The 26,873-nt window shown below is 41.4% G+C and overlaps 1 protein-coding gene across 1 annotated transcript in view; it reads left to right on the top strand.

Annotated features, from left to right (window-relative positions):
• Positions 1–26,873, top strand: part of TET2 (tet methylcytosine dioxygenase 2) — a 71,615-nt gene that overhangs the window by 28,428 nt on the left and 16,314 nt on the right. Inside the window, exons 2-3 of the mRNA XM_026847593.1 lie at positions 19,403–22,781; positions 25,033–25,123. Coding sequence (XP_026703394.1) covers positions 19,448–22,781; positions 25,033–25,123 — 3,425 coding nt within the window. The 5' untranslated portion in view covers positions 19,403–19,447. The remainder of the gene's footprint in view (positions 1–19,402; positions 22,782–25,032; positions 25,124–26,873) is intronic.

The raw sequence follows: 26,873 nt of genomic DNA, 5'->3' as shown, positions 1-26,873 counted from the left end.
TTTTTTTTTTTTTTTTTTTTTTTTTTTATATGTTGCTAGTAGAGTAGACTGGTACAGTGGGTGGTGTCTAACTGGAAGCAGTGACCCAGTTCAGTAAACCTGGCTTGGCTTCTGTGGGATTGGAGTGGGGCAGTGCAGAAGAGCAGGGTGGGACCCCACCAGGCACGGAGCAAGAAGCTGTTTCTAGTGCTTTGTTAGGGAAGAGAGGTGAAACATAAAGCAGTAAGACAAGGGCAAGGAAGGATCTGAGAAAGTACAAGGACATTGAGCAACGACACGCAAACCGAGACGGCAGGTTTTGGCGCTGATCAGCATTTCTTTGCAAAGACCACTGTATTTATCACATTCTCCAAACTTTAGGGGAGAGGGGAGAGAGACAGTCAGAAGAACTGGGGGAAAGGAGTATTTTTTTCTTCAGAAAAAGTTGATGAAGATTATTTTTTTTCTGATGAAAACAAGGTATGCATCCAGGCTTCAGAAAACACAGGATATTTTAAAGATTTTGGCATTTTTGTCACACAGAAAACCAGTGTTTTGCATTGCTGAAACTCCCTGAGGAGTGCAGTAGCATTTCTCAGCATGTTAATTGTTAGATAATGCAGCCGGTAGCTTCTGCTCAGGAGAGGGGGGTGGCAGTGAAGAGATTAAAATGATGATTCAATCAGGAGACACTCAGAAATCTGCCTAGTGACAACTTTTTTTTTTTTTTTTTTTTTTTTTAAAAAAGACTCAGGCTCTGTGGCACAGTTACAAAGGAGGAGTCTTAATTAAAATTAGCAGGCAGATGAAGCATTTGAATGGGCATCTTTCAATTCTTTTCCCTTTCAGCTCACAGTAAACACTCTTCTATCTTTTCTCACAACAGCTTAAGTTTGTTTCAACAGTTCGCTTGTCCATTTTCTTTCCATCACAAAAAAAATCCCTTAAATTATACTCTCTCTAGAATGCAATGCAAATAACTTGCATTTCTATGGTTCCTTTCAGCCAGGAGCAATTTAAGAGGCAGTTCTGCTTCTTATCAGCCTGTGAGTTAGTCTGTATATCACTCACTAACCCCAGATACAGCTTGTGAAACAGGCACAGGAATTAACTTAGTGTCTGCATCACGAGTAGCTTTTGCTGGGCATCCATAACAGAAGTTACATGTGGTTTATTTGCAAGTTTATCAGATCAGAACAGAAATGTTGTTCAGCTCTTGCTCCAGCTGCTTCTGTTTCTGACACCTGTTGACAGTTAGGGATAAAATTTCCTGCACTAGGAAAGGCAAGCAAGAACTCAAACTGTGCAGATCATAAAGCTAAAATAAGCCCTTGAGCATTCATATATATATAATATGAAAGAATCCACTGTTAGTGGCAAAAATCATGTCTTACTACATGAATTCAGATATAGATTTTATAAATGAGGGTAACCAACAATTTAATTTGCACCCTCTGTTTCACTACCCATTCTGGAGAGCAGACAAAGCTCCACTGCCTGCTTTCACCAGAGAAATGAAATTAGTTTGAATTTTCTTATTTACGGTGTCACTTCCTTAAACCAGATTGTCCTGACAGAGCAGATAGCAAAGAAAGCACATACTCTTGAATAAGTGGCAATGTTTAAAAGACAGACTGGTGAAATTAATTTTCTGATTATCATACAGTTAAACAGAGCACAGACAGGTAACTTGGCTTTTGTTACATTCCTGGATTTTGGAACAGCTTTTAGCTCAGCAACTTGCTGTGTGTGTACTTTGCCAGGCAGAGCAAGACAGCTTGCTTCATTTCTTGCTAGGGTTTGGAATTAAAATGTAGATTTAAAGCAGATGGGGATGTTTCTGCAGCAGCTGAATAGAAATATGCAGAAATTGAGAAAACTCCCTTCTCCCTCCCCTCCCCCTCCCAAACAAAGTCAGCTATCATCTCATTCTGACAAAGGCCTATTCTTCTGCAGACCACATAAAATTTTCTATCTGGTGAAGATCTGAATTTATGTACTATCACGTCTTTTTGTGAAGCGCTGGCAAGCCCTTCGACCAGCAGCAGCCGCATTGCTTGCAATGCCACTATTAGAGAGGAGCAGGGCGACCTCTGTTCAGGAACTCCTTGAATGTTTGTTTTACATACAAAGAGAGGGGAAAACAAAACAACAAGATCCAAAACCAATGAAACAGAAAATTACTTCCTAGATGGCCAGTACCTCATCAGCATTCAATCTAACCTGTTCTGTATTGTAGCAGCACAACAAAGCCGTCCTCGTGGATTAGAGGTTAGTAAGTACAGACAGCTGGTCTCCCCCCGATCTCTCCCCCACACTGACCTTGCACAGGGAATCCCTCCCTCCTTTATCCTTAAATAAACTCCCATCATCCCTGAAACTGGAATAACTATGCCATCTCACAGTCACATTGCTGCTGCATCTGTCACGCATCATTGCAAACAACCTTTGTTTTCAGCAGGGAGTTTCAAGTCATTACCTGGGTAAAACAGGATTTATTCAATGCGTTAGTGACTGAGGATTTTCTTAACACAGGCACAGGAAGATTTCCTGTATTTGCATTTTTCTTTTCTTCTATATTAAATAAACATTTAATCAGATGATGATTAAAAAAACCCACCTCATCTCATCTTTTATTCCCCTGAAAAACTAGAAGTTTCAAAGCTGAATGCTGATCTCTGCCCTACCTTTAGTGGGTATATTTTCCTTCTACAAACTTTGGACCCCCTCCCCCCATCTCATATAAGTCTTCTCAGTGTAATTGATCTTAGCTATGATACTATGTACATTCTCCTTCCCCTGGGCAAAACACCCCTCTTACCCCCCCAAATAGTTTCTGTCTGTTCTTTCCCTCCCTGCCTCCTGAAATAGTAGTTTACCTTTTAGGAAAACATAACTACCTCCCCCCATGATACTGTCCTTATCTCCTCCATGCACAGCAAGAGCAAGAATTTCTGCTTCTTGAGAAAACACCCTAAACTGAAGGAGAGAAAAGGTCAGCTGTGACAAGGATTATGCATTTCTGTAACTCCTTTTTCTCCTAATCTAGAAAGATTCCTATTTTGTGTCTGAACTACAGAACTAGAGTTTACTCTTGCAAAAACAATCATTTGTAAACATTAAACTTGTATCGCCTGCTATGAGGTGAAAATACTGCTCTTCATTATGACAGATTTGTTTTTCTGGATTGCTAAAATGTCATTTAAAGCTAGGAAATAATCCCTTTCCCTCACCCCTAAAGATAGCCAAGAAAAATCTTAGTTCTGTTTTAAAATTGGGAATAATAATTTTTTTAAAAAAGGAATATAAAACTTTTTCTGTAGGACAGTAAGTATAAGCATGAGATTTGCCTAGGTTTTCTTCCTTCCTCAGCAGGTCTGAAATACAATGAATGTTGAAATGAAAAGAATAAAAACAGCCACATGTGAGGACTGTGGAACTGAGGAAAGAGAGTTCTGCCTGTCCATTACTGATTCGGTTTCCCACTATAAAGCATTTTGCAATTCAGCTTGTAAGACAGACACTGACCATGGAGCAAAGTCGTACGGGATATGAAAATGCATACCTTTCTGGCTATGAGGTGTCTTTTCAGAATATCTCTCTTACCTAGGAACTTGTGGTGTCATTTTGGCTTCCCTGGGCTTTGACTCAAATGCTCAGATACTAAATTGTTGTCAGCAGAAATGCAGCAATGCAGATAAGTAGGATTTTGGAATATGCATTCAGGAGCAACATCGTACAGGGCAGGAAACTCTAATGCAACTACTTTGTGCATTTTAAAATCACCAAAGATTTTAAGTGAAGAAACAGTTTCTCTTTTTTTTTTTTTTTTCTGTGGTGACTTTAACTAAGCTTTGTGTCATGACTAAAAGATAACAAGTGAGAGAACTGCAATCTATTTGATAATGTAACTTTGTCAAATGCACTTTCTAACTGTAACACTGAAAGGGAAAGCTGATGTTCTTTGGAGGTATCAGGTACTTAATATTATCTATCATCTTTTCTTCATTCAGATATTATAAATCTATTTTTTTTTCCCTTTGAGGAGATGAGAAATACAGAAACTAGACTTCAAAATTAAAGTGCCTTTTTAAAAAAAAAAAAAAAAAAAGCTCTCAGAAGTTTCCCTTCGAGCAAAAATTACAAAGAATGCAAATAAACATTGTCAAGCAATGAAAGACTCAGTCTTACAAAAGAAGAGCACTGTGGGAGTTACTGGGGCATGACCAATATAAAAAATACCACTGACTACTTTTCCTGTTATTGAAAGTAGCACCTCTAAGTTACCAGAGTCTCTAATGTTTCTGGTCTCTGATCTAACCAGTCCCAGTTTTCCCATCCATTACAGTGGATGCAAAAGTTTATAGTCCTCTTTTCCATGTATAGTACATGGAAATGAAAGTGTAAATAAAGTAAAAAATAACTTCGCACTTACATAAGCAGTTGTACCTAAAACTAAATCTAAATGATGAAAGGCCACAAATGAGTACAAAAGTGAACAACAGATGTCATGGCTGCTCCTCTTTTCAGTCTGCTGATTGAAAACCCACTAAATCTCAAGTCAACAAAGTTCATTTTAAACTTAAAAGTATAGCTATTTCTTTTACAGTGTTTATGAATAGTTCATTCACAGAATCATCTAGGTTGGAAAAGACCTTGAAGATCATCCAGTCCAACCATTAACCTAACACCGACAGTTCACAGCTACACCATATCCCTCAGTGCTATGTCGACCCTACTCTTGAACACCTCCAAGGATGGGGACTCCACCACCTCCCTGGGCAGCCCATTCCAATGCCCAACAACCCCTTCTGTAAAGAAATGCTTCCTAAAATCCAGTCTAAACCTTCCCTGGTGCAATTTGAGGCCATTCCCTCTTGTCCTATCACTTGTTACTTGGTTCAAGAGGCTCATCCCCAGCTCTCTGCAGCTTCCTTTCAGGTAGTTGTAGAGGGTGATGAGGTCTCCCCTCAGCCTCCTCTTCTCCAGACTAAACACCTCCAGTTCCCTCAGCCGCTCCTCGTATGTCATGTGCTCCAGAACTTTCTGACTGGTCAGAAAAAACCCACTCTATATCCTGTACTGCATGCTCTACACTTTGTCATGCCAAGCTGTACAGGGTATGTAGCCTGTGGCCACTGTTTTACAAACAAGCAAGCCATTATTTGAACGGGCAGATGCACAGCCTCATGCTTCTCATGTTAGGTCCTAAATATTCAGGCAAAGAACTACACATAGGTACAGACACAGTGCCTGTCAGGTGGCCAAAGGGGAGCCAAAGGTGGGAATAGCATTTTGCAAGCTGCATTTCCACGGGTGGAAAAGGTGTTGGGGTTTCACAGCCACATCAGTCTGGGATGCGGTGGCAGTCTGGCCACGCAAATCCTTCAGGGAGAGTTACCATTTAGCATGACATGTACACTAGTTACTGTCCTCATGTCTTCATGTATAACATGCAAATCTGCTCTTAAAAGATAATGTTGGCAGTGTTTACCTTAATTAATCTGGTTCTTTATATTATAAATGTGTATCTGTACCTTTAACTGCAAGAGGTAACAGCAAATTTTGTATATTGTTATGTATTGGTTACTGTGATTCCCTGTGAATTTGTATCTGTGGTGGTGATCTACATGAGCAAAATAACTGAAGGCTGATGACCTGTTTCAGCTAGAACATAAAATGAAGGCTAAGTGGTGTCACGTGTAAGCCCCCATATTCAGAAACCCACTGCTCATTGCAGGGAGCAGGAGGGCTCTCCAGAGACAGTTAGCCTTGAAGAAGTGGCTTCGTAAATCTCACAGTTAGTATCTCAGGTCAATGAGCATGTCTGCTGGTACCGGGCTAGATCAGAGGAGAGGATTTCAGTGCAAGTCATCAGGATCAGGGAAACACAGAGTTGCTCCGTGCTGGGAGATAGAGGGTCATGTGGGCAAGTTCCTATAAAGACTGATTTGAATCAAAGTTATTTCAGTTACTTGGAAACAAGTGCCATAGTTGCAAATCATGAACTTAAACTTTCAATTAAGAAGGAAAGCTTTTCTCATCAGCCATATCTGGAGGAATTAGCTTGATTCTCCCGCCTTTTTGGCCCTTGAATCACTATTATAATTCTATATAACTGGTTTTATAAAAGCTTTTTATAACCAGTAAAAATAGTGATAACTTTAGTTCCACAGTCAGTGCAAACTAAGCAGTAAGTTCCTAGCTAACCTGAGCAAGGGATAAGTTTATTGTAATAAACACCCAACAAAGGTCTCTGCCTGCCAGTCCCTGGGGGCACAGGCTAACCCCAGCGGGTGCCTCGGAAGCATCCCAACAAGGGGAGACTTGAAAACTTGGTCAGCTGGCAATCTTCAAGTAATTTTGTCTCCATCAAAGTCTTTAGCTCTAGTCTCTAGTTGCTGCGGCCTTCCTCCAACTTCAACTTTCTGCAGCTCTGTGGAGCACATTCCCCCATCCCCATCCACTTCCTCTTGTTAACCTTGTCATGGAAAATCTCTCTTGAAACCTCTCTCTTCCTTGCTGCTATCTGAAGTACACCAATCTTTCCTCCAACACAAATACAATCTGAGACAACAAACAGATGGAGACTTATTACTGCTGACTGCATGTTTTAATCTTTTGTAGCAATTTCCTTTGTAATCTTGATTGAGCTTTTCAGTATTCAGTAGATACAGGCTCTCCCCAACAGGTCTCTTGTAAAAGGGACTGCAAATCCTTGAGCTTTGTATTTCCCTCCTCACAATCTAAAGCAATAGGAATGCTTACAAGCATCAAGTTATGTTTGATCAAATTGGGATTTAAAACTTAACATCAAAGAAGCATCTCTTATATCATTCTTTTGCAAGGCTGTGTACATTGTTAGAAAGTAGTTCCTCAGCCATCAGCCCACAAGACCAGAATGCTTTTAGCATAATCTCAGGACCTTTTCTCAAACTCATTGGCAACAGCACCGCTAGAGTTAAAGTGGTTTGGTTTTCTGTTTGAGCTTGAATATCTTTTTGCTGATTTCTGAGTATCTTGTTTTACAATAGCCTCCTTCAGGCAACAGAGTTCAGAGCAAAATTTAATCTTCAGAGAACATAACAAAAGAAATCAGCCTTAGTTACCAAAAGATCATTAAGTAGTAGCAGCTGTTTTTAAGACACTGAATTTTTTCAATGGAGCCCAAAAAGAAGAAGCATAGACTAAGACTTCATGATGCCTGGTTATATTGCAGCGTATGAGGAAGTGTGACTGGAGGAAAAAGAGCAAAGAAACATTTAACATCAGAGTAGCATCCTGATCGTACAAGTCATCTGTCATAGGCTCTGACAGCTGTGAAGACATCCGTACCTCCACACCTCTGGGAACAAGGGCTGCAGCAGGAAGCTCAGGCAGGGGGGAGGTCGGGAGCTGCTGAGATCCCCATCTGTTTCCAGGATGGGACTGGGGCCCTGCGGGGCAGTGCTGACACAGGCCCTGTATCGCTCACGTAACCTGGGCCCATGTGCCAGGCTGGACCCTCCACTTAAAGAGAGGAGCACAGTGTTGTTGGGACTGACCAGTAGAAAGACCTTAATGGTGCCAAAGGGAGAAGGTAGGAAACAGGCTGGGCTGGAAGGCATCAGCACCCTGAACATAGACTCTAAACAGCCTCATGCTGTAATTTCTCTGAAGGACATGGCACGCTGCAGAGTTTACGCACAGTATTATGGGAACATATATCCAGTCTCTAGTGCTCACCTGATTTTAGTCCTCCACATGCTTTTTCAAAGGTTAACTTCAAGTACTCCAGAATGTATTTTTACTGCCCATCTCATTTTTAGTTCTAATTTTAGGTGCAACTAACTTTTCAGAATATTTGCTTAACCATCAATGTCTATCATAAACTTTTAAGATAATTTTGGTTAGGGGAGCTGAGGCATGCTTCTGATTTATTACACATCAATTACACACAAGCTTTTGTGAGCTAGATGAGGCTGTTAGGAAGGGTTGTTTGCTGGGGAGTGTAATGAGCAGATAAACTTTGCCATTCATCATTGCCCCCCCACTCTTCCCACAGTAAAAGCATTAGCTCATTTTCTCATAATCAACCTGGCTGACCCTCAGATTGTTAACAAACCAAAAATAAAGCAGCCTTATATGCATTTGGCAGTGGCATGCACATTAGTTTAAATGACTGAATTAGACATTTAGTATCCTGATAGCTGTCTTCTCTCCTCTCTCAACTCCCACATTTTTATTTTTTTTTAAAAAGGAAAAGCAGCTGTTCATCGCCCCCAAAGGCTGCATAGAAGTAAAACTACCAAGTGCAGACTGCGTTGCATTTTCTTCCGAGCAAAACCAGTTGCATACATCAGAGCTTAATGCCTCTTATCCCTGCTTTGCCCCCAAGCCTGTTCTCTCCTTGATGTGTTTTGGGGGAGGGGGAGTAGGAGAGGGAGTGAAGGTTTGTGTTGGCAAGAAAAGCAGCGGCGGTGCTGCGCAATCACACTTCACATACAAGGGCGCACATAAGCTTACGGGAACTCAACCAGCACAATGCAGGGCGTTCATCCCTTCACCTGCATTCCTGAGCTCAAGACCACCGAAGCTATTAGACTTCTGGCTGAAGGACTAGCCTGGCAAACACTTTGCATAACCTTGCCAGCTAGGAGCAGTTCTGCAAGACTTGTGGCTTCAGGTCCTTCTTGCTGGAGATGTGGATTTAAATAATGAAAAGTCACCTGACCCTTTCAAGAAGAGCTCACCTGCCACCCTTCCAAGGAAGGGCAAAGAGAGGCATTTAAAATGCTTCCATTAATTTTCACCATCTGTAGTAAAGATGTTTACTTAAGCTGAAAAAAGTCTCAGCTATGATTTATGAGTTTCATTCAAAGCAGTCCTGTATCCTAGATTTGTCTGTAGTTCCCAGCTTTCTAAATCCAGTTGAGTGTGTACTTTTACAATGGTGAGCTTTTCATCCACACTGCTTCTTTGTGCACTAAGAGCATGACTGTGTTATGGACAGACAATAATCAATTAGTGAAACGGTATCTTGTGACTGAGAATATGAAGTGGGCTTTGCTGGAACTGACAACAGCTCTTTTAACTCGCCCGTTTCTGTATGTCTCTTAAACATCCCAAAATATCAAAGGTCTTTCATTAGAGCTTCAGACTCTCTCAAATCCATGCGGGCCACTGGATACCTTGGAAGACTATGAACTGATGTGAGCTGGCAGCAAATGGCGAGTTGCCAGAATGAAGAACAACCGACTGTTTTCAAAGCTTTGAAAATATTTGAAAAGGAAGGACAGAGAGAGAAGTTCCCTTCAGGACTGCTCAAATACTGCTCTTCCAAGTGTCAGCTGCAGGAGTCTGAAAGTCTTAGTGAGAGTTAAAACACAATCTGCCAGTTTCACCTCCTGCTTTAGCTTAGCAGCAGTGAATTTTCATGTTGCATCTCGCCATAAAGAGCAAAATTTAAACAGGAGAAAGAATGTGCTTTGAATTATTGGAAATTAAAGGAAGGCAGGAATGCCAGCTTGTTCTGGGATCCCAACCCTTTCTCAGCACAGCAATCCCAAGTTTTTATCCAGTCTTGTAATTTGGTTCAAGGGAGAAGCCTTCATGTTAGAGCTGTGTTTTTAAACAAACATCCTGTTCACAAAATCTAAAATTTTTACTGGTTTCCAGTTTCCCTGAAACACCAAAGGGAGATTCCACAGAAAGACAAATGCCTGTCTCCCTGTAGGAAACTTTTTTCTCTAGTAGCTCTCTTAATTAAATGTTTCTTGCCACAAAATACATAAAATTCCCCATATACTGCCCATTTATGCTTATATGTTAGGAAGTTTTAAATGACTATGGATAAAAACCATGTTCTATGTAAGGAAGGTAATAACAAGATAAGGAACTCAGAAATGGCCTCAGTTGTGTGGAAGCATGAACTGGAGCCCAACACTTGATCCTCAGAACAGGATTGATGGTGGCCTTCTAAAGAAAAGCTAAAAACTCTCTTACCAAGTAATAAAAAGCTAAAATTAGAAAGGGGGGAGAATGACTGTAGGCAAGATGGTAACTACAGAAAATCTGTTTTTCAAGCCAACCTTAAGAAGCTAGGCCGTAACTCCTTGATAAATGCTGGCATGATATGAAGTGGGTGTCTCTTGACTTAGAATTTGTTTGGGCCCTGGGCCATTTTATCTAAGATTAGTCAATGACCAAGTTCTTCCCAAGCTCATACATTGGGTGTTCAGAATGAAAATCTAGTCACAGATCTTCATCTCCAACCTAAAACTGAAGGGGAGGGCAACAGTACCCATACCAAGGTCTCTTGTGTGCTCAGAACCGTGGCAAGGCTGCGCCGGCTCCCATGTTTTGTTTCTCTCCCAGAGTTGTGCTTTTATCAGGGTTAGATCTTGACTGCTCTTAGGTGTCAGCTGGCTCTGGTCATCAAAAACACCTTGTCTTTCATCTCTTGTACATCTGGAGAGGCAATTGGAACTATTTTCTTAGATGTAGATTTCAGCATGATAATCCATGCCATTGTTGCCTGTAGATTGCAGCAACCCACATGAAAACTGCTCCTGAAGACCACACACGAATGCAGAAAGAAGCAGAATGGCAACTGTAGCTCCAGGGAGCATCTTCTAATAGACCTCTAAAAATGCATTAGATTCTTATCTTCTGTGGTGTCTCACCAACAGTGTAAGTCAGAAGAGATACTTGTGCCAGTAGCTCACAGGCTTAAGGGTACTGAAGTCAGGTTTTAAGGAAACAACCTCCTTTGTAAAGCTGTGCTAGAAGTAATGAGCCAGTTCTGTCGATTTCAATGCGATTTATACAGTCCCTCTCACACTGAGGGAATAAAACTGATTTTAGTTACTGGGGCAAAAGCCAAGTTAATTCATACAGGTATTTGAAATATTATATAGGCACATACTATAACCGCTTGTATATCAAACATCTGAACTCAGGGAAAATCTAGCAGAATGGTATGTGCATGAGGTCTCCAAAGAGCAGACTGTTGCATTTGCTTTGTGACCTCCATGCATCTGGTCAGGGAACAAATGGTATGGATATAGATCCACCCAGGGAGGAGATCAGGTGTCAAACTAGGTTGTTTATTCTGTCTAAGAGGGGAGCATTAGTAGCAGTCTTCAGTTACACAGAGAGAAAGAAGCCATAGCACAGAAGAGAAAAAACTGCTCCATGAGTCTGTGGTAGATGGGAAGAGACTATCTAGGTTATGTTTTAAATGGTGGAAGTTTTCTAATAAGGGTAATGGAGCACTGCATATAACTGTAGGTTATTATGCAACCCTCATCATTAAGAGACCTTTGAAAACAGGTTGGAGTGGACTAGTACAGGTCCGGTTGGTGCTGCTCTGGAGCCGAGGAACAGGGCACTCATCTCCTCAGGCCCCTGACAAACCTATTTTTACCATATGTTTATGAGCAATTGGTTTGGTTTGCAAGTCGTGCAAGGCAAAAATTGGAAGTAAGAAAAAAAAAGAAATCACAAGTGGGCATGAAAACACATTTTTAAATCAAATCACACAATTAAAACAGCACAAGATCTTTCCAAAGCAAGTACCCTTGTTTTGGCTCAACTCTTCCAACTTCACCATCTGGAAGTAAATCCCTGGAAGGATGTAGGGAGCCACACAGAAGCTGCAGTGGCACGCAGCATCTCGCCTATGGACACACGGGTATCTTGTGGCTTGCTGCCCCAGGCAGGGATCCCCAGCACCTGTCCGTTGGGTACACCAGCGCACACAGTACACACTGTGTAGCCTGGGAGCTGTCTCTATGCTGCCTCTCATTTCTCAATGGCCAAGAATAGTAGCTGAAAATTGAGTTCACTACAGCATCCCAGCTTAGGTGTGGTGGAGGCATGAGAAAAAGGGAAGATAAAAGGGTATGGGGGTGTAAAGGCTACCATAGTGAAGTTAGTGAAGGGGCTGAAAGGGATGCTTTATCATCCAGGCATGTGGGAGCAGGAGTCAGAGTAATCCTCAGAGTCATCAGCCCTTGTTTCTGCATTCTCTCCACTCTCCTCTCGGTATGACCTTCATCTTCAACTTTTGGAGAAGAAATTTAAGAAAACTGCCTTTCATCCAAAATTCTGTTTTCATCAGAACTGGGAGACCAACAGGATTATCCTTTGAACTTCAAATAGGAAATGGAAAACAGAGCTGTGTAAATAGGCTTTCTGAGGACACTGCAACCCACAGCGTTTTACTCTCTTTTATCAGTTCTTCCACCCATGTGCCAAACAGGACCATTTTTGTTCCTATTTTCTAACGTTACTGTCCCAACATGATGAAACCCTGAAATCTTTAGCTTGCCAATGGTTTTTCCTTTGGGTACTCCCTTTCTTCTTTATAGTGTGGGCTGAAGAGAATCTCTTCCACTGTTTCTAGTTCTCAAGGAGGATGTACTACTTAATAGAGAATTACTTAACTCTGCTAACAGCTGTGATGAAATCATTGTGGATAACCGACCTTCAACTGGTGTCAGGAAGTCATCAACCCAAGAAATCCATGCTATATATCCAGGTCTGAAGCCAGATGGACAAAGATCACAGAAACTGGAAGATAATGATGACACTGACCTCTTAGTAACCTTCCCTAAACGGCAGGTTGATAACATCAAGCATGTCTTGAAGAACAGTCACCAGAAGTGTTCAGCCACCAACGCTTGCTTATTCTGGCATGCTCACACAGAGGCATGCTGCACTACAGAGCTCGGTCAGAATAGCATGAGCAGTTAGCTATTGCTCTTGGAAAGCTGATCTTAATCAGCGGCCGGTATTATCATTACCATTTGACACAAGGGGTAGTGGAAATACTGAGAAGAAAATCATCCCTCAAATTACACCATTTCTCCAGAAATATAAAACAGGTCTGAGCACCAGTTGCACAACTAATAACACCACCTACCCTACCTTGCCAGCCTTTGCTCAACGCACCTAACCTAGCATGCTAATTGGCTGATATGAAGAAGGAAAGAGACTTGGTTCTGTTTTCCTACCCCAACATGTTTCCCAATGTGGATCCATAGGCACTGCTGAATTACTCAAATGATGCCCTGTGTGGGTCACAATTTGAAACAATTTTGCTAGTCCAAACTTCACAGGCACACAAGAAAACTTTATCATTATACCCAGGCATTGAAGTTTCTCACTTGGCGCACGCTTCCTTGAACAACCCCAGCGTTTAAGACTAACTCCCATTCTCTCAGCCTTCCTATTACAGTTATCAACTGCAGTGACTCTCAAAACCAGCAAAGGTGAAAGGGTGTTCTAGTTCAGCTTCCCTGTATTTGTGGAAGATGCATAATAGTCAAGGTGTCGCTCAAGAACTTGAGCGATACTGGTCTTAAAGTATGTCAAGCTTACCAACACCCAAGGTAATGTTAAACAGACTAATTTGGGAAGTAATAGAGCTCTGTGCAGTGGCCTGTCAGTATAAACTACCTGGATCCACCGTACTCCAAATCTAAACCACAAAAATGAGCTTTCAACCAGCAAGATCAAGTGTAGGTGCCAACCTCATCTTGAATGTTCTTGGTTATCCCAGCAGGAAGGTCCTTTCGTCTTTTAAATCCAGCCTAGTTCTAAAGTTCGACCTTTCAGGAAACATTTCTGATCTAGTCATACTACGGTGGCATTACAAGTGACTTGAAGAGTTACGTTCTTCTGTTAGAAGTGCTACATGCTACAATTAGGTGCAAAGTTTGTATAAGGCATAAATCACAAAAAAAATTGGAACTGGAGAACTGTGTTATGCGACATTATAATTCCTATTTACTCACATTTTATATTCCAGAATTCATTTCCTTCAAATAATTGTTTTTTTCCACCCGTATTGTAGAGGCATTTAATTTTCACTCCCCTTGATTTTCTGCAATTGCTAAAATAGTGCAATTTTTCATGTCTGGATAGATATAATGCAGTATCCAGTCTTGTTGATGGTTATATAATGTAGCAAGGGGAAATCGCTGTGCAGACCAGTTTAGCTTTACTCTCTTGCCCTCTGTATTAAGGTCAAAAATCAAACTGATTCAAGTGCTTTTGTGATTAGATCATTGCATCACTGAAACTCAAGAACTGGTGTCAGTAAATTGAGGGAGTTTAGCACTAGTTGATTTTAAAATGCATGAATTATGAGGCTTCTGGCTTGGATAATATTTAATAAATTATTAATCGTCATATTTCACAAATCCCATGCTCTTCATTCCCTTATGCCTGCTTATATCTATATTCACTAGTCACCATTTTCCCTGTAAATTAAGGATAAATTAGCTATAAATTAAGTAACAAATTTCAGCCATCCCACATTTTCTTTCCTGTTTGACACAGATCATTTGTAGATCTAAATGCCAGAGAAGACAATTATATTCATGTAATATGACCTCCTGCAGAATACAGTCATAGTCTCATCCAGTAGTTTCTAGATTAACCCCTTAACTGCTATTTAAAGCTCCAATGAGAAAGCAATACATTTATTTTAGAAAGAAATATAGCCTTAACTTAAAAGCTTCAAGGGACAGAGAAGGCACAACATCTTTATGCAAGTTTTTTCCAAAGCGTTGCTTATACATTGAATAAATATACTACCCAAATGAAGAGACAGCTGAATGCAGAGCAAAAGGACCCCATTGTAAGCCATAGAGCCCAGCTAACAACAGAGTGTCCTTGTCTTGGGGCCTCCTTTACATCTGCCTTCAAGTTTCACTCAGCCACCACACTTGCAGCAGGGTGGCAATGATGCTAATAGGGAGCAGAGCAAATCCTCAGGGTGTGTTGTGGGGTCCAGAGCTTCAATTTACTTTGGGCATGAATGCAATCTCTCTTTCAAATCTGCTTTGGAAAACAGGGTTAAAATTCTCTCTCATGGGTCCCTTGGCTTCAAAAAAGCATGTTAAACCCACATTTAAACAACAGGCCCACATGGGGTTTGGTTTGTGATGGTATCGTATTATTACAAACTACCAGCAACCCTGGCTTGGGAAGAAGCTGTTCTGCGAATGGCAAACCACCCAGAATCTGTGCAGGGGTAGTTCTGGTCTTGCCTCTCCCATTAGTTTCCACGTGGAAGCTAGCTTTGTTTCTGTGTATAAACACAGTGCACCTTAAGAGAAAATGTACAGAAAATCCTTAAACTATATACCAGTTTTCACGTGTGCAACATTTTATCCCAGCAATAATGGAAATGTCTTGCTAATAAGAAGCTTTGATGTGTTACATTGCCAATTAGCCATCTGAGTTAACTGCACATTTTTTCTCCTCTAGTGATGTTTGCAGCTTACTTACAGGTGTTAACCCAAGGCACAGCTGAAGCAACTGCTGCTTAGGCCCGTGAAAAATGACATCCCATAATAACCACACAGCAATAAATCATGGTGTTGAGTACCATTATAACTGCTTACACATCTTGTTCCAAAGTTAAAATAGAGAAAACTTTGACAGAGTTAATCAGAAACAATTCTGTATATATGCAAGTCCAAAAGATGTAAGGTTTTAGCATAGAAAATAAAGCTTTCTGATAATACCATGTATAAGTGTCCTTACTTAGGAATAGCTCTAATTCATGCCTTTTCTCAAATTTTCATTCATTCTTGATCTCTGCCAGGAGCACAAGCTTCAGGGAAGAGAAGCAACTGCACAACAGCCCATAATAATATATAGCAGATTAAGCCAGAAGTGAAGCTAACTACTGTACTGTACCTGTGATAGGTGCAGGAGAGAGTAAGCAGAAGGCACAATTTGCCAGTCTGGAGTTTGGCAAGATATAGTTACATTCACCTCCTGTCTAGGAAGTGCTACAGGGGTTACTTGTCTGGGAACAATTTAGACCTCTCTGTCATCTGGTGGTGGCAGAAAGGTGCCAGCAGGATGGAGGTAGTAGCAGTGCTCCCAGAGCAATCCAGTGAGCCATTGACAAGGTCCTAGGCATCCAACTTCTGCCTTCTTGAGTCTCATCCTGATAATCACTTGATCACAAGTCAGCTGAGGTCATGATCTGAGGAGGTACATTTCTACCAGGGAAAAAAACCTCCAAGGAGATGTATTTCTATCCCAGCTAACCCCACAAGGGGAAACAACCCATCTGACATCCCACCTTTTGGTCCTTTCAGGGCTGTGAGTAGTTTAAAACAGTATCCCCCCACCTACTTTTTCTACTGGGAATCCTGCCCAGCTTTGCAGAAGATCGTACTCCCCTGCAGTGGGTGTATTCGTCTATTCATTCACCTTGCATTCACAAACTCCTCAGATACAGTTGCTATATAAAATAAGGTATGAACCTCTAGAACTGGCTAAAAGTAAAAAAATATTTTCCATGAAAGAAAATGAGATAACTAAGAATACTTTTGTTGCTGCAGAAATGTTTGTCGTGCTCATAACAATGCCTTCCACAGTATTTGGTACTCCTGTATTGATAGAGGTGGCAGGAATATGCCAAAGTTGCCCATAAAGGGGAAAAAAAAAATTAAAAAAAAGTCTCAAACTCTTTCAGTACCTGGTTTCCAATTTGTGCCCCACATGTGGCAAGAAATAAATGTACATACATTGCTTGCATCTGAAAAAGTCAAACGGTGGAGGACTGAATTATAACTTGAATGCATATTGGTGGGATGAGATGCTGATCCATTTGCACAGTAATGTGCTATATTTAAGTCACGCATCATGGCATCTTCAAAGAGGCCAGTCATAATTATGATGGATTAGACTGCAGAGTCAGTCCTAGATGCAGTAATTGTTTCACAGATGCTGCTGATGTGACTTGAATTTCTAATGAATTATAGCTGAGAAGAAATATGTGGAACTTCTAAATGGTCTGGATAAAATACAGCTATGGGAAAGAGAAAAAAGGCTAACTGCTATTCTTAGGGAAAGGTAGATTTACTTTGGGAGGCAGACAGTTCGCTCCACAACAATTACGCAGACAACCACAGAGACTTTGTAAGATGCAGTCAGGTCTGCTTAGTAGTAGCATCAAGAATATCTTCACAGTATCCCAGTTAAAATCAGTAATGAAGGTATTGTTGCCATTTGTCTTTTGCTGGTTTCAAGTTACAAATAATTGCTGTGATTTGTAGCTGCTTGAGCAAGATTTGTACTTAGGTGTGACTCAAGGATTGTGAGTAACTGAGTGTAGACAAGAGAAAGAAGTATAACGCAAAGTCACCATAATCCTAGATGCATTTCAAAAAATGCAAATCTGGCACTTTTAGTCAATGAATTAACTTTGTATTTTAAAGAACCAAATGATTCCTGTGTCCTTTGCGATGTCTAACACCAGTGCCTTTTACACTGGAGGTGATGAGAATTTGGGGAACTGGTTGATTCATACCCATGAGGTCTTTGAGATTACCATGAATAATAATCCATGTCACAGTGAAGATAACCTTGCAGTTTTTGAGGATGTCATGAAACTAAGACTCTTTTCTGAAGCATCGATGTGCTCCTTGGAGGGGTTTGCAAGCTAAGTTTAGAGAAGTCAGGCAGCCCCCACTTCTAAACAAAAAGGTGGTTTTACCTATCAGTAAGGAGTTGAGAAGAAAGATTATCTGGTAACTCTCAGAAGGAATTTAGTTGCAACCCACACAGTACACCAGAAGCAGCAAGGCAGACTTTGAGGGCCAGAGGAAGTTTCTCACAGCTCAATCACACACGCTAAAACTTTTTTTAAAGAAATAAATATTTTAGAAGCAGCTTGACAGCACAGTGTTAATTACTATGGTGCCTTTTATTTCATTTCATACTTGCAAAATACAACAGCCTACACACTCATGTCTGAGTTGTGGTTCAGCTGCAATTTCTAGGTATGAAAGGTGTGAAGGCAAAGAATGGTTTCCAAATTAGGCTGACATTTTCTTTTTGAGACACTCTGGGAGCATCATTCTGCTGCCTGGCCTAGAATGACACATCAGTGGAATCCTTTTCACGCTGCTTTCTGTTAAGCATAGAATATCATCTCCCTGGGAAAGCTGCAAAGGCTCATGTCTTGCAGTACTTTAAAGCTAGGTTGGGAAATGTACTGAAATATATCTAGAAGGGAAGAAGCCTATCTTATCTTGTCAATAAAATAGGTAAGATGGACAAACATTCTTTTCCATCTCCCTTAGTGTAGGATAAATACATAAGCAGAGCAGCCACGTCAAGATGGGAGAAATTTTTCAGTTCGTCGTAATGTAGCGGGAATAGCAGCCACGTGTAGCGTATCTCCTGACTTTGCAGTCCAACCAGGGATGACCTGGTAATGGAGAACCCTTCAGATTGCCTTTTATGCAAACTAAAAATAAAAGCATTAGGACAAAGACATGCATAAATCCACATTTTCTTTGGGCAATCTCGTATCTGTATGACCCTCTGTCAGTCTGTCTTCTGTCATTTGTGACTGATTGAGAACCATAAAGCCAACAAAGAATAAATTACAAGCAGAGTCAAACAAGGGCTTTATCTCTTAACTGGGATTGTGTATCCTGGAAATACCCATGTGAGCAGGATTAGGTTGTCATTATATGGAATTTGTTCACTGCACATCGTCAGTACTTTTATCCAACAAAAAACTTAATTTTATAATAAAATATAAAGAGTATATGAGAAAATGGGATTTCCCATCCAAACAAAGAAGAAAAAAATTCTAGCTCCACAGCTGTGGAGCTCAGTTGAAAACCCAAATGCATAGTTTAAGCCATGCTTGATGTGTATTTGTAAATTTTTAAGGATATTAATACCTGAAAAAATAGCTCTTGCATCAGATCTTTCAGAAATCTCTCGATTTGTTTCTGTCAACATTACCAAGATGTTGATGAACTGTAAGAGTTCCTATGGACAGCAATCAAGTGTGGCTTTGTCTCACACGTGTATCGTGCCACTTGCGTGGTCTTTAGGAATGCCAGTTTTAAAAGACCTTGTCAGACAGCTGAAGACAGAAAAAAGGAGGTTTTCCCCTCTAATTGGCAAGCTTGGTGGCAATAATCTTTCAAGTCACACAAAAGAGGTTTGGCACACTTAATCAAATAACAGGATTAGCACCAGGTCTGGGAACCATGGTTTAGGCATGATTTTCTGCATTACCAAGGAGAAAAAGTGACAACAGAGGAGTCTATACAAATCATTCAAAAGCTGGGAATATTTTGTGCACTATTAGGAGAGGGTTTTTTGGTAAAATATCTGCTTGTGTGTTAAATATGGGTAAGGAGCCACTCTGTATTTTCACTCTCTTTTCATCTTGAAGAGCAAACCTTCAAGAAAAAAGGAGACATGGGGCTGAAAAATGTCATAAGCTAGTGAGAAAACCCCCAGATGCGCCTGCAAGCTCACGTTGTGTGTGGGAGCTGGTCAGGAGAATGGGTGCTTGAATGCTGCAGAAATTGTCAGTAATTGGCCATCCATCGATGGAAACAAAAATTGACTTAGATTCTCTCCTGTTCCTTCTCTCTTTCAGATACGTTCAGAGGGTAGCCTTGTGGATGGCCCCGGAGCAGGCCAGATGGAACAGGACAGAACCAACCATGTTGACGGCAATAGATTGAGTCCATTTCTAATACCGCAGTCTTCTCACGTATGCCAGGCAGAGCTTTCTGCGGTGAAGCTACAGAATGGAAGTCCAGCAACAGAGAGGCCTGAAGTAAACGGAGACCACAAGCAGCTGTTCATTAAAAGCAACTATGGAGTGCCCCACCTGAAGGGAAGTCCAAACAACCGCATTAGCCCCGACCTTTTACAAGAAAATAAAGTATATTCCAAATATATGCAAAATGGTGGGATAAAACGCACTTTTAGTGAGCCTGCTCTGTATGGACTTCATGAGAGCAAGAAAGTGAAACAAGACAAAGAGGTAAATGGAGAAAAAGCTGAGCCAGAGGATAATAATGAAAAACCAAGCGTCTCCAATTGTTACAGTGAGAAGAAACTTGAGAGGTTTGCAAGACAAGAAAATGAAGCTTCAGATTTGATACAGTCTACAAGATACAACAGTGGTGGTTCAGAAAACCCTCATGACCTCCTGATGCAGGATGAGCAGGAGCAGGAAAACATTCATTGCCACAACAGGGACATTGTCTTACTACTTAAGAACAAGGCAGTGCCAATGCCTAATGGTGCTACAGTTTCTGCCTCTTCCATGGAAAGCATGCATGGTGAACTCCTGGAGAAAACACTGTCTCAATATTATCCAGAACATGTTTCCATAGCGATGCAGAAGAACACATCTCATATCAATGCCATTACCAGTCAGGCTACTAATGAGTTGTCCTATGAGACAACACATTCATCCCATACCTCAGGGCAGATCACTTCCCCACAGACCTCAAACTCTGAGCTGCCTCAAGTGCCAGCTGTAGTGGTTACTGAGGTCTACAATGCAGAAGACTCCAGTAAACCACCTGTATTGCCAGGTAGCTGTGCGCTTCAGAAACCAGAACTACAGCTACAGCAACAGATTCCAAGCTATGATCCACACCAGTTACCCATAGGAAACAGTACTGTTCGTGGAAGTGTAGGGCAGGTTCCCAATCAAGACCTCTCTCTAAGTTCCAGCAGTAACCTGCAAGCTCAGAGCACCGCTCTGGAAAGGTTTTCTGAGCAAGCAGAAAAAAATGGTGCTTTTTTTAAACAGAACTCAATGTTTCACAAAGATTCCTCCACTGCTCCTGCTCCAGAAATGAACAGCACACTGTCCGTCGTGGTGCAAGAAGGACACCATTCCTATGGCAACAGATGTGATGAAACTCTTCCTGGGGAGATAAAGAACGAAGGACAACAGCAGGGACCAATGTCAGAAAGTCCCAGCCTCAGCCAACAACAACTTCACCCTCATCAGAGACTTCCGCAGCAGGCACAAATGTCACAAGATGTCAGTGAAAGCAACCCACAAGCTGCTGTGGCCGCCTCAATTCAGCAGCGCCCAGAAGAAATGACGCCGGCGTCGGAGCCTCCCCTCCAAAATCTGCAAGCGTGCCAAAGTGAGGGTGAGTTGCAGCAACACTATCAGTGTTTCCCAGGACAGAGAGAACCCAAGATTCCTTCCAACAAAGCAAAGGACCAAGTGAAAGAGCCTGTTCAACAGGCTCAACATTATTCAAAACCAGCCTGGATAGAACTGGTTTCCACCCAGTTCCGCCAGGGAGAGCCTCCCCAAAAGCCCAGCGAAGCATTATTGCAATCAATTCTTCAGTTCCAGGCACACACAGCCGAAACAGCCTATACAAAACAGTATGCTGGAAGTCCCGAGTTGTTAAAGGGGCCTTCAGGACAGCCCCAGAGCCAGAAGATAATGCAACAGGAACAAATTCCTCCGCTGTACAAAAGTGAGACCTCCCAGCTGCAGCCGCATCCCACAGCTGACCAGCAGCTGCCGTTCCAGAACCACTCACCGCAGCCACAGCTCACGAAGATGGATTCCCTGCTCAAGTCCCAAGTGCAGCAACACCCTTTGCAGCAGCTCCATTTCCAGCAAAGAGCAGAACAAGCCGAGCAGCCTTTAGGGGCCCCATTGAAACAGCAGCACTTGAATTCCCAGCCAGGGGAAAATGAGCAATTCTTGCATTCACACATTTTGCAACAGATGCTTCAAAAACAGACACATCAGGTGCAACTGCCATGCAGTTCACAGCTAACCCCAAACCAGCAACAGACTCTGCAAATGAAAAGTAAAGACCTGCCTCAAACTATTTCCCGCTCCCAAAGCAACGCTGAGCAGCCACAAGACAGGACATCCTTCAATCAGTTTAAAGTAGATGATTGTTTTCAAACTGGGAATAAGTACATGAAATCAGCTGCATTCTCACTGCATAACCCTCAGCTAGGCCTAGAGCAGGTACAGAGCATGAACAACAAAGCTCCCCTTTACACTCGGAAAGCAAACGCTGGCCTGCAGCATCCCTGCCCAAACAACATGCACTTGATTTCTGAGAAGAAAGAAAATGCCGCAAATATAGAACGCTTTGGAGCCAGCAAAATGCAGGACTTGCAACATGTGCAGTATTTTTCAAATAACTTGACCACAAAGCAAGATGTGAATCACTGTTTCCAAGAACAAGAGCAACAGGCGCAACAAGCTTCAGTTATACAGCTACCACCACTCCAGCAAACACAATGCTACGGTGGTAGTCTGAACCAAGATCTCCCAAGCCAACAAGCTACACAGATTCCTCAGCGGTACTTACCCCACAGCCAGCAAACTGCCCCACACTCCCAAGACCAGAGAGGTTGTCATTTGCAGTCCCAAACCTCGAAGGATTTTCAAAAGCATGCTGCTTTAAGGTGGCATCTCTTGCAAAAACAGGAGCAACAAGCATACCAGCAACCCAAAACCGAGATTGGTCCCAGTGCAGCACGCAAGCCTATAAAAATTGAGGCTGGCACAAAGCCTAATGTTTGCATGCGTCCATCAGCTGGACAGCTGGAAAACAAAATGTGGAAAAAAACAATTAAACAAGAGAATCAGCACTTTGGCTGCGAGAACATGCAACAAAAGAGCATCATTGAGACAATGGAACAGCAGCTAAAACAGATACAGGTCAAATCACTGTTTGATCACAAGACTTTTACTATCAAATCACCTAAACATGTGAAGGTTGAAACAGCGGGCCCTATTACCATCCTATCAAGAAATACCAGTGCTGCAGATTTTGACACTCAGACCCCAATCTTAGATCAGCCAGTAAACTCGTCTGCTGAAAAAACCCCGACCAAAAGAACAGCTGGAACTGTTCTCAACAATTTTTTAGACTCACCTTCCAAGTTATTGGATACTCCTGTAAAAAATTTATTGGACACACCTGCCAAAACCCAGTATGATTTCCCATCTTGCAGCTGTGTTGGTAAGTGCTGAGATGTACTAAAAATGTACTAGTTCACAGGAAGGAAACGAGCCTTCAAGTTGGGATCACGGTGTTAGTTGGATGTTTTTCTTGAAGGATTTTTTGGGTTGTTTTTTTTAGAACAGTAATTAGTAAAGACTTATAAAATTGCAATTTCATACATTACACCTACTTCACTTATCCAACCCTACACACAGGCACTTTCTCAATATTTCATAACACAATTACCTATTTGCTTTTTCAGTCAGAATGCTTATGGCCAGTAATGTATCCCCTCACATTCATTCTCCTTGAGCAGTAGACATGTAATGACAACATGCTGATAAAAAGTAGGTCATAGCTTTATAATCTATTTGTCAAGGTTAGATACAGCATTTATAAAATATGTCCTGGGTCCAAAACTTGAGATCCTTATGACATGTTTTGCTCTAACAGTGAAATTGCTGCAGTTTTCTTGAGTAAAGTCTAAGCAAAGAAGGAATGACAGGTTATTCCTCACTTGTAACAGTTTATCCTCCCTTTCACGTACTCGTCTCCTGCAGGGCAAAAGAGATCAGCACTTTCTTAGAGAAGCTATGCAAGCAGCACAAAAAAGCAGCAAGGGGGACCCTCAGTGTTTCTTCATGACATACTCAATCTCCAAAAGCTGGAAGAATAGAGCAGAGGGAAGCAAAGCAGTGACAGGCATGGCCCTATAGCCCAGGCTTCCATAGAGCACTGACACTGCACATAGCCACATCTAAGAGGCACTTTCAGACTCTATTGGGTAAACTATTCAGGCTGAGACCAAAAGGTACAGCACCAAAAATGGAATAAAAAATAATCCTTGTTATAGTCTCACTTACTGGGATTTCGTACCAAGTATAGGAGGGGAAAATTGAACAAATGCTCCTGCATAACTGCAAAATGGACCTTTTTGCCTTTTTGAACGCTCAGGGCTATGTCTTGGAGATGATCCACAGGAATGAAAAGAGGAGGTGGTGAATTTCCAAAGCACCCAGGAAGAAAAATGGAAGCCAGTTCCTTGCTGTTCCTTGTTTTATAAGAAATAACGCACAAAATGTAGTTTTTTGCAAACACTGAAGTTGTTTGGTTTTGTTTTTTTTCTGGAGACGGTTTCTCCAATGTAGTTGGCACAAGTTTTTCTGGCAATCATTTCATTCTTATCACTATTTTTTTAGGCAGTATTGCAACTGCTAACTAAGCAAAAGAGCTTATTCTCCACTTGCATTTTAATTCTTCAGTCTTAGAAGACTTACCTAGGAAATAAAGGAGCATGAAAGTTAGTTCCTGTCATCTTTGAAGAATCCAGTGACATGGTATAATCGATAGGGGTTATTGCTCTTTCCTACCAATACTTGTCCTTAGGAAGATTAAAATAAACCATTCCCCCATTGACTCATTCAGGTTTATAGCATGCCTTCATCATGCTTCTGGAGGCTCTAACATCAAGAGCAGCATCACCTCATCCAGCCTTTGGATTTAGCGTGGCAGAAAGCACAAAGTCAGCCCTCAGACAAGTCAGCACAGCTCCACCATCTCCTCCTGAAACCAAGCAGAGCCTGGCCATTTATTTCTTTCTCACTGCTGGAGCCTGCCTCCTGGTATCAGACCAAACATATAGAATATATTGTGAATGCTGACATGTCCTACCTACACACAGAAAACTGAGGCCACATTCTTAGCATATAAGCATTTTGACTAAGCCTTGTGCAGGATTTCTTTCAGCAAATTTGCTTTTTTTCATTTCACAGAGTCTTTCTATGGGTGGCAGAAATTCTCTATGTAACCTTACTGGCCACTTTCTTAAGCTGTAGGTTCCTACACTGTAACAGGTCTGCTGAAAAACAAGTACGGTATAGCTCACTAATGTCAATATTTACCGTTGTTATCCCATTTATCCTCCTTTCTAGATACTGGGAGAGATGAGGAAGTGGGAGAAAGAGAAACAACTGTTCAGTGATAACAGGAAAATGCCTTTTGAATTTCAGTGTAGAGCCCAAGATGCGAAACAACTGTTTGTGCTAGCAAAAGGCACACAGTCCGTATCACAGCTATCTGCAGGATTAGCCACATGCTTTGCATGTTTTGTACAAATTGCATGGACACACTTTAGACATAAGTGTTTGAAAACTCTGACCCCAGACCCATACAGCAGTATTCTAACAAGCTAGATGTAAGCTTTGCAATGTGACTTTTTACATTAAAGAATTAAGCTTCAAAGTAATAACCTTTATTTTGTTTTAAACAGAGCAAATTATTGAAAAAGATGAAGGTCCTTTCTATACCCATCTAGGAGCCGGTCCTAATGTGGCAGCTATTAGAGAAATCATGGAAGAAAGGTAATTAGTGCAAAGGCACAGGGCAGATTAACGTTTATCCTTTTGTGGATGTTAGAATTTTTCCAGCTTTTGCACATAAAGAAATAAACAATTGCAAATCAAGTAATTACTTGTAGGCTTAGCTACTTCAGTATTGCCAACATTACGCACTGTGCTATTCACCAGAGAGTCACAATATTTGACAGGGCTAATAGTCTGCTGGCTGGCACAGGCTGCACACTTTGAGACAGACGCCAGCAAACCCAAGCAGGAACAAGTATTCACCAGCCTGCCAAGCAAGACGGTTGGCAATGGCTGCAAAAGCAGGCATGGACCTGGTGTTCCCTCTGGGTAGAAGAATGCTGAGGTAGAAGGAAGATGAAGAGCAAAATACCAAACTCCAAACTTAGCTCCCCCTTGGCCCCCCAAATTACTAAGTATACAGTACAACCCTAAAGGGCTAAATCTAACTTGGCCACATCAGAGGAGTGCCACAAAGTTGTTGGATAGGATTTCAGCCCCAGAATCGATAAGCAGTTTTGTGAAAAAACATCCCCCTTCCCTGGAGTATTGCATAAAACCAGTCTTATCTTGATTGTGGACAATCCCTATATCATGTTGCATCCCGTGATATATTTATTACATCAAAGCCATCCAAACCAGGAATTTTGAACAGCACAGAATGGATACATGACCTGTGCTATGTAAAAATATGTGTAAGTGCAAAACCCACCAGCCTTTCTAAGGTATTTAAATTAAAAACTCTCACAAAAATTACTTCTGCTCCGTGAATTCTGCATTATTTGTAGCTTTTGGTGTGCATAGATATTAATGGCCAAATTTTTAGAGGTATGTGGGAATTCAGTTCCCCTCTGAACAAACAAGCAAATTAAAAGCTCCCTGGTAAGTCAGAGATGGATGAGAATTTGATTTGTTAATACTTTAAAAATCTGGACCGCAGAACTGCAGAGAAGCTCCAGCCAGTTGCAGAACCAAAAGCAAATGGGCATTATTGCAGTGCTGTTTCTGAGCTAAGGAGTGCCATTTCTTAGCAAGGTCTGTTAGTTTGTGCTCATCACTGCATGACCATCAGCCACTTAGGACATATAAAACCCTTCATATTACCTCTAAGTCCTAAGGTCTTTTCTCTTTCTTAGCACAGTGACTCCTGTGCAGGGCTTGCCCCAATACTTGTTTTCAGCTTTATGAGCAGCTCAAATGCATGTAAGCTACATAAATCAGCTTCTTCCTGCAAAGGGGGAGTGAATGCTGACCCTCCTGAGAAGCTTCTTACAATCTGTTAACTCCAGAGCTTTCATTGACTGGTTAATTCTTCAGTATTTACAAGTAACAAATAAAAGAGGAAAGTCATTCATGTCATAATTTCAATTATTAGAGGTGAAACTTTTTCATTTCTTTACTTTGGAATGTAATTTTTCATCCTTAGCATTGACCTCACTTTTTTTTTTTTTCCCCCCCCATTTAATTTCATTTCATGTTGGCAGAAGGAAATCCTGAGAGATTATAGATAACATGCATCTACTCAGCCAGGTTCAACAGATTGTAGCAGCAGCCACTTGAACAATGGCTAGTTTTCAACTGTTCATATGGTATGAACTGTGCAATTCCCTGACTGAAGAATGCCAGAACCCCTCCTCATTAGTTAATTTTGTATCCCTAAGTAAAAAAAAAAAAAAAAAAAAAAAGCAGCGCACTTAACTATAAAGATACTCCCCAGCACGTGTGCAGTTGCTGACACTAATCACAATTG

The sequence above is a fragment of the Athene cunicularia genome, assembly GCF_003259725.1.
Source record: "Athene cunicularia isolate RWA chromosome 4 unlocalized genomic scaffold, athCun1 chr4_part2, whole genome shotgun sequence".
Taxonomy (NCBI): Eukaryota; Metazoa; Chordata; class Aves; order Strigiformes; family Strigidae; genus Athene; species Athene cunicularia.
Note: the sequence above shows the minus strand (reverse complement) of the source record. Positions and strands in the feature narration are given on the sequence as shown.